Here is a 14,662-nt window from a genome sequence, read left to right on the forward strand (position 1 = left end):
TACATAAATATCATTCAAATCATTCCAATAGTTAATTATATATATAAATTAAATATTTATTTTAACAATTATCATATGATTTGAGTATTTTATTATAAATGTACAGGTATGAATTCAATGCTATTGTATGTGACATTAAACTTAATATAAGTACTGTATAACAAATATTAAGCAAACATTAGTTAAATATTTAAACAAATTAATCGTATATTGTATTATAGTTTAAACATTTCTAAAATAATGATCAAAAAGAGTTTAATTTTGTTTAATCAGATGTTTGTACTCATTATAATTTTGTCATATTTTTGTTGTATACAAATTTATTTATTATAATTATATTTTGAAAATGTAAAAATATGTAAAATTATAAAGCTGATATATGGTTATATCAATATATTCAAAAAATTACCTAGTCTATATTTTACTTTATACTAAATAATAGAATATCATTATATAGAATACCTTTTTCTTAATTAATAAATATAATTAAGTTTATTACAAATTAATATATGATTAAAATAAAGTCTATACAAATTATTATAAAATAAACACATTAAATATTTCTCTTACATTATAATAAACAATAATGTTTCACAATTGCACACAATATTTTAAAATATACAAAAAATTATTGTTTTAAAATTTTAACTTTTAAATATTTTATATAAAATTAATTAAACATATTACATATACATTGTATTAATACAAATATTAAAATGCACTAAAAATATTTTTTATAAAATATAAATAGCCTGAATAAATAAAAGTATTTTAGTTTAATATCATATTAAAATTTTTTATTTAATTCAATGTTATTTAGTCTATTTTATTTTATTTTAATAATATGTTAAAGAATAATAATTTTAAATGTATTGTAATATATCAGTATATAATTATCAATAAATAAAATGTTTAATAAAAATCTTCAATTTTTTTAGAAAAAAATAAATTATAGAAAAAAATATTATGTTATATTTAAAAAATTATGTTAAAGTGTTTGATTTTATTTTTAATTATGACAACTATTATTAACGATATAATTGGAGGTCAGCTATTTTTTTAAAAAATAGTTAAATGTATTTTTACAACTATTTAATGAATTAAATAAAAGCTTTTATAATAGTAGAAAATATTTTTGTTTTCATTTACAGAATCAAATAATTTCATAACATTTAAGCGACAAAATAATGGTCAACAAAATCAACGAAATCAAAGAAACCAACAAAAATCCCGTAAAAATTCCCGAAGCAGTCAACGGGCGTCCGGCACAACAACACCTCTCTGGCCTAATGGTCTCGTCTACTATCGTATAGATAACTCATTGTGTAGGTATACAATAAATTTGGATAACAATTTAATTATATATTATCCTCACTTTCATTAAACTACTTGTGCAGCGAGTCATCGACGGCTTATACAAAATGCTATGAAAAACATTGAGTCCCGTTCTTGTGTCAAATTTCGACAGCGAACTAATCAAAACAATTACATACAATTTTTCAAAGGGGACGGGTAGGTCTCAACTGTCAACTTTGAAAAACTTTACTTAATTACTTAGACAACTATCCTATTTTCTAAACAGATGCTACTCGACAGTGGGCAAAGCGGGTGGCCGTCAATATCTATCGCTGGGCACCGGATGTCACGATATCGGGAGCGCAATGCATGAGATACTACACGCACTGGGCTTCTATCACGAGCACATGAGATCGGACAGGGATCAGTTTATTACTATTCATTGGAATAATATAGAGAATGGTATGCAGGATCAGTTCCAGAAGATTTCGACAAAGAAAAACAAAATTTACACAAAATTTGATTACAACTCTATTATGATTTATGGAAATACAGCTTTCAGTAAAAATGGCAAAAATACTATGACTGCCAAAGCAAAGGGCGTACGACTGATTGAGTCTCACTTCAAGAGACACTTGAGTCCACTCGATGTACAAACACTTAATCTGATGTATAAATGTAATAAATAATGATATGAAGTATCGTTTTTATAGTTATTCAATATATGATATATTGTATGTAATGAAACAAATAATAAAATAACAAATATATTACTGAAGTATGTAAATAACTATTCAATGATTATATTAATGCAATAATTATATTTTTGATTAATATAACTTTATATAGTATTTACACTTTTGTTTTTTTAATATAACGTTATCAAATTATATTACAAAAAAATATATTCAATTATATATATAAATATATATATACCGATATTTAATATAATAATAATCTTATACTGTATATAAATTTTAAATATCCTACTAGTGTTTGTAGAAAAAAATTAAGTTATTATCTTTAGTTTGTATGTGAAATATTGAATTGTCAGTTAAAAAATAGACTTGAAATTATGAAATACTAAATAATCAAATTTTTATAAAATTATATTTGTCTAAAAATAAACTGTTAATTGAAAAGATATTAGATACCAGCAAAATCTAAATTATATTTTTATTAACTATCAAATATACTGTAATACTGGTATATAAATTTACATTATACTGTATATACTCATTAATTGAGTAATTATTTTCTACTGTATATGCATTAAACATAAGGATGGCTTAAAATTAGATTTTAGAAATAGATTATATCATTTTGAATATACTGTATATGTGGTTACAATTAAGTTAATAGAGTAATGTACATATTGTGAAATATATTATTTTTAATTGGAAAATTTTAATATTTAATTACATTTACATAAGCTATCAGTTATGTGCCATTTTTCTACATAAATTAATATTTTAATAATTATAAAATATACACAAAAAATATTATTCAACTGAAATATGACACAATAATATATTTACAGCTTTTAAAATAATTTTTATATGCTAACTAAAAAATTAGGCAATATTGTAATTTAACCCTGTCTAATAATACTAAGTGAGTATTGCGAAACTATTATTAAAGTAATTGTACAAAAAATTGTTCATCAAAATGACATTTGCTAACTAATAATAACCATAACATATTATATTTATTTTTATTTTTTTTTTGAAATTATTTTTTATTAAAAAATATTGACATCAAGTAAAACTTTGCATTAGTTTATTACATATTTTACATTTACATTACATTACAGTTTATTACACTAATTTTATAAAATTTATCATTAATTGTCAATTATCTATTTTTTAAATTTTTATTTAAAAAGTCATCTCATTATAAAATATTGATTTGTCAAATGCATTGATAATATTGTTTGATTGTGATTATAAATGTAATAAGCTTATAATTAAATTAATATTATTTAACATTTGTTTTAAATAATATTTATTTATATTTATCATATGATCGTTAAATTGGTTACTTTAAGCAAAAATAATAAGACTAATGCAATACTAATTGGGATTTAAATGTTTAATATTAACGGGATATACATTATGTACTGAATTTCATGTATTATACTATTTATATTTCGAAATAAAAATTATACAGTATAATTTAGCATAAATTATAATGTATAAATATTACTTATTTTTGCAAACGTGTCTATATCAATTATCCTAGATACTTTTTAAAAATTTTACATATATATACTGTATATATTTTCTATATAAAAATATAATCTTAAGTATCTTTATATCTAAGCAAATATTATTCATGGTGAAATAAAATTAATTATTTAACAAAATTATTATTTTTTATAATATTGTATTAAACTATTCAGAAAGTATAAAATATTTTTCTATTTTTAGTACTTTTAGTATTAATATAAAATAAATAGCGCTTAAACATACAAATCAACAATAATTGTTAAAACAAATGGCTAAATATTTTTATTATTTTTATTTCAAAGATGATGTACAGTTAACTAGTTTTTTGTTGTCATATGATTATTGTTTTTTAAACTAAACAATAAATCGCAAACATATTCATAATTTTTTATGGTTTGTTAGTTATTCATTATAATTATAATATATACTGTATTTTTAATTTATATTATTATAATATTGTATTTTAAAAACAACTTTTAAAAACTCATTTTATTTAGTTTTGAGTTTTGGATCAAATGCTAATTATTAAGTGAACCGAAACACTATTACTACTATTTTAGGCCTAAAAGTTTGCCAAACATTTACACATTATTTTATATATAATAATAATATTTGGCTTTTTATTATCACACGAATTTAACACTTAAATATTAAATACCATATTTTTTATAAACAAATTCACCTCTGATTTAATAATTTCTAAAATTAGATAAAAAAAATTAATTCATTATAATGTCTGAAAAAAGCTCATAAATAAATAATTTGTTTTTATAGTTGCAAATAAAAATCCAAATATAATTTTGATAGATATGTCAAATGTAATTATTGATGATAATATTATTAATAATCATAATAATCATAATAATAGTCATTATAATAATAATATTAATAATAACTATGACTGCAATGTTAGTGATCAAGGGATTACCAATACAACAACAAATACCAATCAAAAGTATGTTATATTTATATTATTATTTTTATTAATATATATATATATATAATTGCACGATATTTTTCAATAAATATTTTAATAAACTAAATATTTGCAAATAACATTATCATTTTTATTGTCCCTATTAAAATATTTAATTTTATTTATTGCCAGAAAATTTTAATAATTAAAAATTTGATGAATTATTTAGCTCATAAATTATATGAAACTTGAGTATGAATAAATCGATAATACAGTTATTTTTTTTTATTAATTTTGTTAATTTATAAATAATATTTTATTAACAATTTTATTTAGTATCTGACTTTATTATTAGGTTTATATAATATTATGTAACATTTATGTGTTTGATTTTTTCTATCTCATAATCACTGTACTAATAATACAATACAATAATAAAACAATAGAAATTGCTACCCATTGACCAAATCAATCATAATATTTATTATATCTGCATTAATATAAATAAAGTATATATTATGCAACAAAACAAAAGCCATGCAATTTATTATTCATTAAACAATAACATAAATATATTTAATATACTAAATATATTGTATCAATCAATTGTATTGCAAAATCAAAATTGAAGAATTTGCTTAAATACTGTATAACATTGAATTGCAATAATATCGTACAATAATTTCAATGCAAATAAATCTCATAAACAAAGAGTATTTAATATGTACATGTATTTATATGATATATATATAAATTAAATATCAATGTCTAAATAACAGTATAATTTTCAGTAATATTTTCATAAAATTAAAAAGCAAATAAAGCTGTATTTGGTTTTATAAAAACCAGTAGTACTGTGTCATCAAAAATAAACCCATAAAATATTATAGCCATAGATGTAAATCCAGTTACGATATAATCAGTACAACTAAGATATATCACATATTTTTACGAAAAGCTATTAAATACAATCCAAATGCACACCTGACTCTAAAATCAGTTATTTTGTAATTTCAATTTATTATTTTGTAAAAAAAAATTCAATACATTTAGCGGTGGACCTCATCGTCATCAGCAACAACCAAGAGTCTCAACACCAATACCTACAATACCCAAGCCGTACACATTACTGGCCCGACTATCTGTTCCGTACACAATGTTGACCATCAGTGGTGTACTATTAACACTCATATTGATTATCAACTCATCCGCACATTCACTACATAAACAGTCGTCGGATGTTTGTCTCACTCACGACTGTATTAAAGAAGGTATGTATTTATAATAAAATGCTAATAATTATTAGTTATTTATTTTATTTTAAATAAATGCATTAAATATCATTAAAATTATTTTTTAAAAATAATAATTTAATAATTGAGAAAAATCATGAATTTCCCAAAATCGCTGATAAGCTATCAGTTAATCAGTAATAGAGAAAAACGAGAAATAAAGTGCAAAACTAATCCTTAATTTTCAATTTAAAATTATTATTACTATTAGTTTATAAAATATTAAAATACTATTATTTAAAATTAAGTTTAAATTTATTATTTACTAATAAGTTTGTTAAAAATATATTTTAATTATTATTTTTTCGGTAAAAAGCGGCCAGAATTTTGCGGACCATCGATGAGACTGTCTCTCCGTGCGATGACTTTTATCAGTTTTCTTGCGGCAAATGGATTGAGAGCACAGTCATACCGGAGCACAAGTCATCTCAATCAACATTTGATGAATTACAGGATGAACTCAATAAAAAACTTAGAGGTTTACTAAATGATCATTGATTTGAAACTGATTTTTAAAAAAATAATTTATTATTTATATTCAATTAATTTGATTTAGTATTAATTGAAGAAAACCACAACAATAATAATGTCATCAATAATGACAATAAGATGCCGATTGTTACTAAAATTAAAGATTTATACTACAGTTGTATGAATACATGTATGAATTTTGATAAATATATTTTTTTAATTAAGAAAATATACTGTACTTATAACTTAATATGTTATATAAGTTATAAGACATTATTATGTATTGTTATAATTTTTGATTAAATTATTTGATAGCAATAATAGAGAAGATTGGAGACAAACCTCTGGTAGATCTGCTATTAAAATTTGGTGGTTGGCCTGTCATCGAACCGACCAAATGGGACGAAAATAATTTTAATTGGTTTGACTCTTATATTAAACTCAGACAATATGGACTTTACGACAATGTATTGATGGCTATCTTTGTGGACATCGACGACAAAAACACATCAAAGAGAGCTCTTTATGTATCAATATTTTTAAATAGTTTTTTTTAATTCATTATAATAAGTAATATTTATAAATATATATATTAATAATAGTTGGATCAGCTATCTGTGGGTCTCTATGATAGAGATCTATTGTTAAAAGGATTAAATGATTCATCTGTTTTGGCTTATTATGAATTAATGGTTAAAAGTGCTGTACTGTTAGGCGCCGATAAAACGGTCGCCAAAAAACAGATGAAAGAAGTGCTGGATTTTGAAACTCAATTAGCAAATGTATTATATTTTTATTTCTTATATTTTTAATTAATATTAATATTTCTAAATATTTTTCATAATTTTATTTTATAAAATCCAGTATTCGTTGCCCAAAGAAGAGCGAAGAAATATGAGTCTATTATACAATAAGATGACTATCGATGAGTTGACAATAATTGCACCAAATGTTTGTTATTTTAAGTTATATCCTATATATATAAGAATAATTAGTTGTCAATCAATAATATTTATATATATGATATATATATTTAACAGACAGATTGGATATCACTAATCAATAATTATACGACATCTCCGGTTCAAAGTGATGAACAAATTATTGTTAGCGATAAAAATTATATCCAATCACTTGATTTACTTTTACCTCAGACAAAGAAAAGGTTGTTTTTAATTATAAAGAAAAAAGTTTATTATATGGTTTGCATTAAAATATAAATTATGTTTCATTAAAATAAAATTAGGATTTTAGCCAATTATATGATGTGGCGAATAGTATTTTCAGAGATCGGCTCAATGGGTATCAAATGGCGAAACTTAAAGACTGAATACGACGCCCGAGTGCTCGGCAAACAGCGACAGGAGCCGCGTTGGGAACAGTGTGTCAATATTGTAGAGTCGACTCTCGGGATCGGTCTGTCCAATCTTTATGTCGACACTTATTTTAACAATGAAAACAAACAAATGGTTAGATTTTTATGTTGTTGTTGATTACCTATGCTATGTATAAACTTTGTTATGAATGTTGATATAATTTTGATCATAAAAACATTATTTTTATCTTTATTTGTCTGAACAGACACTCGATATCGTGAAGAATATTAAAATAGAATTCGAGCGCATTCTTCATGAGATCGATTGGATGGAGAAGACGACAATGAATCACGCGATGGATAAACTCAAGCAAATGGAGCTTAAGATAGGATATCCCGATCAGCTCAGGGATATCAACAATATTATTCATCATTATAAAGATGTATGTTTTTTGTTGTTGTTGTTATCACTATTGACATTATGTTCTTAACATTTGATTTTTTTAAATTGATTTTTTATGTATAAAATTTGTTGTTTTTTCTGTGTATATAATGATTTGTATTGCAGTTAAATTTCAGTCGACACAATTATTTTCAAAATCGTATCAATGCATATAAATGGTTAAACGACTTTCAATTTAGTCAATTAAAAGAAATTAACGATAAAAACGAGTGAGTGTTTTGGAAATTAAAATTTTTTAATTTTTAAAAAAATAATTTATAAATTTAGTACAAATAGTATTGTATTTATGGCAATTTTATCTATTTATTTATTGTTAGAAGTATTATAAATATAATAATAATGATCTTTATTTAGCATAAAAACAATTGAATACAAAACAGTGTTGTATTCATTTAAAAGCATTAGTCAAATATTTAACAAATTGTAAGTAATTATCAATATTTCTTACATGAGTGACGAATATAAAGTTATTCAGTAATTAAATATTTTTTTTGTTAAAAATAAGTCAAAGATTTCAAAACAGTGTGATTACGTTTAGTTAATGTAAATACTAAAACTAATTAGACTAATAATTTAATGTCAATTATATCTGTTTATGTGATTTTAATTTTCCTAAACTAATTTTTTAATTTGATTTATGTAATTAATAATGTAATAATAATAAAATTATAAAAAATAAAATACAATATAACTAAAAAAAAAATTTTTTTGAATGTCTTATAGTTGGCGAAAATACGCTGAAGTGACAGAAGTGAATGCCTTTTATTATCCTCAGGAGAACGCAATGGTCATTCCCGCCGGTATTCTTCAGGGAATCTTCTACAACAAGAATCGGCCAAAGTTTGTCATATAATATCTTAATTATAAAAATAATGTTATTTTTTAATTTAAAGTTATCTAAACTACGGAACTATTGGCGAAGTCGCCGGACATGAAATAACTCATGGATTTGATGTATGTTTTTATATTTTTGATTTAAGATTTGTTACAATAGATTTATTTGTCCAACTATTGTAAAACTAGGACACTGGTAGACAATTTGACTCTATAGGTCAAGTAAACAATTGGTGGGACTCATCGACTGACCAGAAATTTAAAACAAAGTGTCAGTGCATTATAGACCAATACGCCAATTATACCGTTGAGAGTATAGGTATGCAATTGAATGGCATCAACACACAGGGCGAAAATGTAGCCGACAATGGAGGCATCAAACAGGCGTTCCGCGCCTACAAGAAATACGTCGAGAGGAACGGTAGCGAACCGTTGCTGCCGGGACTCAAGTATACGCCGGAACAGCTGTTTTGGATCAGTTACGGCATACAGTCGTGCAGTAAGGAAAGTCTGGAGCACCTGAAACTCATGATTGAAATAGACTCTCACAGTCCCAGTAAATACAGGTTAGGGATACTTACTATTTGTTTTTTTGTAATACATTTTTATAATACAAATCACTATAATTATCGGTATAATATTATAGATATTTGTTTAGTGACACATTTAGTTATCTGGATATTAAATAGCACATATATGTACAGTACTGTTAACTTGATAGACATGATAATTCAATTGCAATATCAATATTTGTAGATAATTTAACAATTTTAATAATGCAGTAATTATATAAATATAAATAATAATAATAATTTAGTTAACTATTAGTTTTAGTTAGTTTATTTTTAGATTTAGTTAAGTCATAATTTATATTTTTAAATACTGTACCAACTGGTGTAACAATTTATATAATGGAAATAATTGTAAAGTTACTGATATTAGAATAATAATTACTAGTTTAAAGTTAAAGTAATAACAATATATAAATAATTTAATATAAACTATATTAAAATTATTTTATGTAAATTAAATGTTAACTATTTAATTATGTTAATCAATAGGATAATTGGTGTGCTCTCCAATTTAGTAGACTTTGCCAAATCATTCAACTGTCCCATTGGTTCCGCTATGAATCCCATCAATAAATGCACCGTTTGGTGAAACACCTAAATATACTGTATTATCATATTTATATAACGAATATAATTTTTAAAAATTATTTTATTACAATAGATTTATCTATTTTTTTAACATTTGTTTGATTTTTAAAATATATTTATTTTTTTACTTTAAGTATTACAATATGTATTGTATATTAATTTATTAATTTAAATTATTTTATTTAATAAAAATATTTATATATATATGTTATTAATCATTAAATAATTTAAATATTCTTAACTGTAATTAAATCTATACTCATAATTAATAAACTAAGTAAACTAACCAATAAAATTAAACTAAATAAATTATTTATTGTGTACTGTATATTATAACTTTCAAAATAAGATATAAAGTTATTAATTGATGGTTTATCAATTTTTTGTAGTTTATTTCACATAATTTGTAATATTTTATAAATATAAAATATTAATTACATATATTTGTGCAATAATTTTGTAGAGATAAAATATTTAAAAAATAATTATATATAATTAAATTCTGCAAATAAATCACTTAAATTTTGTTAATAACTAATCACATAAATATTTATTGCAATTTGATATTACATATAAATTATTAATTTTTTAATATAATAGGTATAAATAAATTGATATTATTAAATGAAATTTAAACCTTTAAAGTACTGTATATAACATATAGATACATGTACGTTATTTCAATACTTACTATACCTATATATAGTATTATTACTTATATAATAGATGTATATATTTTTTATTTAAACAAAGAGTATGAAAATAATGTACAATAATGTGTGTAATTATATATTTTTATTTTTATTACATATATTGACAAAATATTTGCATTTATTTAATTAATTACAGCATTTATCAGTATTTCAATTAATTCATTAACTTTTTTACATTAATAATTTTTATATTATTAGTTTTTATACGTATTAATAAGTAAAAGTTTAATATTTAAATTTAATGGATTTCAATGAAAAATGTAAATTATTAAAAATCCTGATAATTGGTAACTCAGGTGTCGGCAAATCCAGTATTTTAAAGCGATATACAGATCAAGAGTTTAATCAACAATATATTTGTACGATTGGTGTTGACTTCAAAGTCAAGTTTCTCAAAATCGCGGGAACCGGTGTTAAGTTGCAGATCTGGGATACGGCTGGACAGGAAAGGTTTAAAGCTATCACTACATCATATTATAGAGGTATGGATGACATAAAATACAGTATTACTGTTATTTAACATTATTATCAGTTTTTTTCAATTTGTGTGATTTGTTTAATTAAACTATTTTTAATTAGGAGCTCATGGAGTACTAGTGGTTTACGATATAACAAATAGACAAACATTTAACGCTATAATCAATTGGTTGCGAGAAATTAGACTTTTCGGTGACAATAATGATAATATGGGTGTCATATTGATTGGAAACAAAGTCGACTGTCCAGACAATAGATGTGTTAGCGTATCGGAAGGTCAACAGTTTGCCGGCCAAATGGGTATACCATTTATAGAGTGTTCGGCCAAAACCGGTGCCAATATTGACGAAGCATTTGAATTGATGGCCACCAAAATTATTTTAAATCAGATGATTAGCACCGGTAGTCTAGAAGCCAATTCTTCAAACAAAAAGACTGTCGATATTTTAACTTATGATTCATGTAGTTATCATAAGTGCTGTTAAATATAACAATTGTATTACAAATAAATCATATTATTAAACAAATAATTATATAAATTATGTAATTGTTTAGTTAGAGGAATCAAAATTAATTATTAAAATTTTAGTGATAATTGCAATTTCCTCTATATTTTTGTTGCCTAACCGGCAAACTTTTACGACACCATTGGCCACGAACTGCGGCACAATTAATAGCATTGATAGCGCTATTTCGTCCTCTATTGTCGCGGGAGGACTCATCAGAAGGTACCGCAATATAGGGATAATAAAATGACAAAACACTTACAGATAAATACTTATTGGAGAGATTACTAGTCACTTATGTATCTCAATATTAAATGACTATTTTAAAGAGAGAGAGAGAGAGAGAGAGAGAGAGAGAGAGAGAGAGAGCTATAATATATAAAAATATTTATTTATTTAAGTAATTAGATATTTAACTGCAAAAAATTAAAACATGATTGAATGCTCTGTCCGGGTATAATATTATTTGTTGATTTTATGTATAGTAACCATCGCCGCTGTTTTTTATCGCCGTTACCACTGATTTTTATAATATAAAAAATGTGTCGCCGCAGCCGTTAATTAAGATTATACGTTTAACTTTGCATATTTAGTACTAATTTGCTTTTAATGCTTAGTTTATGTTTATAAAAGATTTTTAAATATACAATAATTAATTGCAAATATTAATAAAATATTACTTAACAATTATCTCTGATTTATTTAATATTATTGAAGTGTTTATTAAATACTTTTATCATATTTTATGATATCAATTGAATAAAACATTTATTTAAACACATGTTGTTATTATGTGATTTATATAGTATTATAGATAATAGATATTCATATAATAATGTTTAATATAATGATAAAACTTATATCATGTTCTGTTTAACATTATTTAAATTAGATTTTCTTTAAACAAAAAATTTAATTACTAATAAAAATGCAATTTTTGTTAATTTTGTTGTCATTGATCTCTAGTATTGTCAACTGTCAACTCAAAAGACCAAATATTATAGTTATTGTTGCCGATGATTATGGTTTGTATATAATTTATAGTTAAAACATATTTTATATAGAGTTTTATATCTGAAAAAATAAATCAATTTAATTTGTGTTTATAGGTTGGGGTGACATCGGGTTTCACGGTTCTCAACAGGTGCGGACACCAAACCTGGATTTGTTGGCCAGCAGTGGTATTATTTTGAACAACTATTATGTATCGCCCATATGTTCGCCGTCCAGAAGTGCACTGTTGACTGGCTATCATCCAATACATACTGGTCTACAGCACGATGTCTTAAATGGTGGCCAACCATATGGTCTTCCTCTTCAATATAAGACATTACCGCAATATTTAAAATCATTGGGCTATCAAACCCATGGTGTGGGCAAATGGCATCAAGGTTTCTTCCAAAGATCATATATACCCACTGAGAGAGGTTTCGATACACATTTCGGTTATTGGACCGGACATGAAGATTATTATGACCGAACATCACAAGAAAATTGGTGGGGAATTGATTTCAGAGACAACGACAAGTTGGCAAATCTTACCGAATACGAGGGACAGTATTCAACGGACATCTATACCGACAAATCGGTGGATATTATATTGAGACAAACAGAGAATACATCGCAACCGTTATTTCTATACATTGCTCATCAATCAGTTCACGCGGGGAACGGGAGGGAACCACTTCAAGCACCCGAACAATACATCGACCGATTTAAACATATCAAAGATCAGAGAAGACGTACTTTTGTTGCAATGGTTTCAGCATTAGACGACTCAATGGGTAAAGTTTTCGCTGCCCTACAAAAAGCTGATATTTTAGACAACACTATCATTATATTTACTGCCGATAACGGAGGCGCTACCGGAGGCGCGGATGGAAAAAGTATAGATAATAGTATTGGCTCTAATTGGCCACTAAGAGGTTTGTTATAATTGTTTTTAATATCATATAATGTAATTTCATTTTAATTTAACATTAGGTGCTAAGTATACCTTATGGGAGGGCGGCATACGAGGCAATGCTTTTATTTGGAGTCCACTGTTGAATAAACACTATATTAGTGATCATCTGATGCATATCCAAGATTGGTTGCCCACCATATACAGTGCCATCGGTGGTAATGTCCAGGACTTGGGTCCAATTGATGGCATTGATATGTGGAATGTATTGAACAATAATCTGAAAAGTCCGCGAAAACATGTTTTGCATAACATTGACCCGCTTTGGAATGTATGGGCGCTCCGGTATAACAACTATAAGCTAATATCGGGATCGGTATTCAATGGCGACTTTGACGGATGGTTTTTGCCGCCGGGAGAGTCAATACACTTATCACTAAACAACAGTATAGCTCATCAAACGTGTGAAGTGTATAAAACTCTTAAACAAATTAATTATAACTTTAATGAACTAATAAAACAAGTTGTAGTCAACTGTAATAAGTCTCTAAAGAGTGAATGTCATCCAACAGTCAAACCGTGTTTGTTTGACATTCAATCGGATCCGTGTGAATACAACAACATATATGATAGAAAACCAGATATTGTCGATCATATGCTAGTTGTGTTGTCTACTTATAATGCTAGTGCTGTCGCACCGGGCAATAAACCGGTCAATTGGAGAGCAAATCCTGCGCTACATAACTATGTGTGGGATATCTGGATGTGAAACATGTCTTTTAAAATTAATGACATTTATTTAAACCCTTTCTTATATGAGAGGAAAAACTAATGTATAGTCTAATTTGCAATTTTAATTAGTTTATATTATTTATTTTATTTATTTATCTATTTCGTAACATTCAAAAGTTATGTTAATTGTTTTGAATTAAATTTATAATAAAAATTTATTGTTTCTAAAATAGATTTAAAATACATTTATTAATATAATATAGTACTACTGTATTGTTCTGTATATACTATATTGGTATGTTTAATCTGTTTAAAAATAATACAAATAATCAATTACTAAACAATTTCAATATTAT

General features: G+C 24.6%; 4 protein-coding genes across 4 annotated transcripts; all 4 read left to right on the forward strand.

Annotated features, from left to right (window-relative positions):
• The first annotated feature begins 1,015 nt into the window (after nt 1-1,015).
• LOC128964130 (astacin-like metalloprotease toxin 5) lies at nt 1,016-1,985 on the forward strand. The gene is made up of 4 exons (XM_054310689.1): nt 1,016-1,046; nt 1,152-1,325; nt 1,398-1,512; nt 1,583-1,985. Exons 1-4 carry the CDS (start codon nt 1,016-1,018, stop codon nt 1,983-1,985), a joined length of 723 nt encoding a protein of 240 aa, XP_054166664.1.
• Nucleotides 1,986-4,449: 2,464 nt separating this feature from the next.
• On the forward strand, nt 4,450-9,989 carry LOC128964221 (neprilysin-2-like). The gene is made up of 15 exons (XM_054310783.1): nt 4,450-4,479; nt 5,494-5,711; nt 6,049-6,210; nt 6,289-6,393; nt 6,519-6,730; nt 6,806-6,985; nt 7,068-7,154; nt 7,244-7,368; nt 7,450-7,672; nt 7,785-7,961; nt 8,087-8,190; nt 8,705-8,821; nt 8,875-8,935; nt 9,005-9,381; nt 9,877-9,989. The coding sequence occupies exons 2-15, from the start codon at nt 5,597-5,599 to the stop codon at nt 9,974-9,976; spliced, it is 2,145 nt and encodes a 714-aa protein (XP_054166758.1). The 5' UTR covers nt 4,450-4,479; nt 5,494-5,596; the 3' UTR covers nt 9,977-9,989.
• A 654-nt stretch (nt 9,990-10,643) lies between these two features.
• On the forward strand, nt 10,644-11,650 carry LOC128964131 (uncharacterized). The gene is made up of 3 exons (XM_054310690.1): nt 10,644-10,680; nt 10,985-11,170; nt 11,268-11,650. The coding sequence occupies exons 1-3, from the start codon at nt 10,644-10,646 to the stop codon at nt 11,648-11,650; spliced, it is 606 nt and encodes a 201-aa protein (XP_054166665.1).
• Nucleotides 11,651-12,598: 948 nt separating this feature from the next.
• LOC128964132 (arylsulfatase B-like) lies at nt 12,599-14,343 on the forward strand. Its single transcript, XM_054310691.1, has 3 exons — nt 12,599-12,696; nt 12,781-13,596; nt 13,655-14,343. The coding sequence occupies exons 1-3, from the start codon at nt 12,600-12,602 to the stop codon at nt 14,341-14,343; spliced, it is 1,602 nt and encodes a 533-aa protein (XP_054166666.1). The 5' UTR covers nt 12,599.
• The last annotated feature ends 319 nt before the right edge of the window (nt 14,344-14,662 follow it).

This window comes from Oppia nitens, unplaced genomic scaffold, assembly GCF_028296485.1.
Source record: "Oppia nitens isolate AA-2021 unplaced genomic scaffold, nextdenovo-longstitch-racon4-pilon3 scaffold8_pilon_pilon_pilon, whole genome shotgun sequence".
In the NCBI taxonomy this organism is placed as follows: Eukaryota; Metazoa; Arthropoda; class Arachnida; order Sarcoptiformes; family Oppiidae; genus Oppia; species Oppia nitens.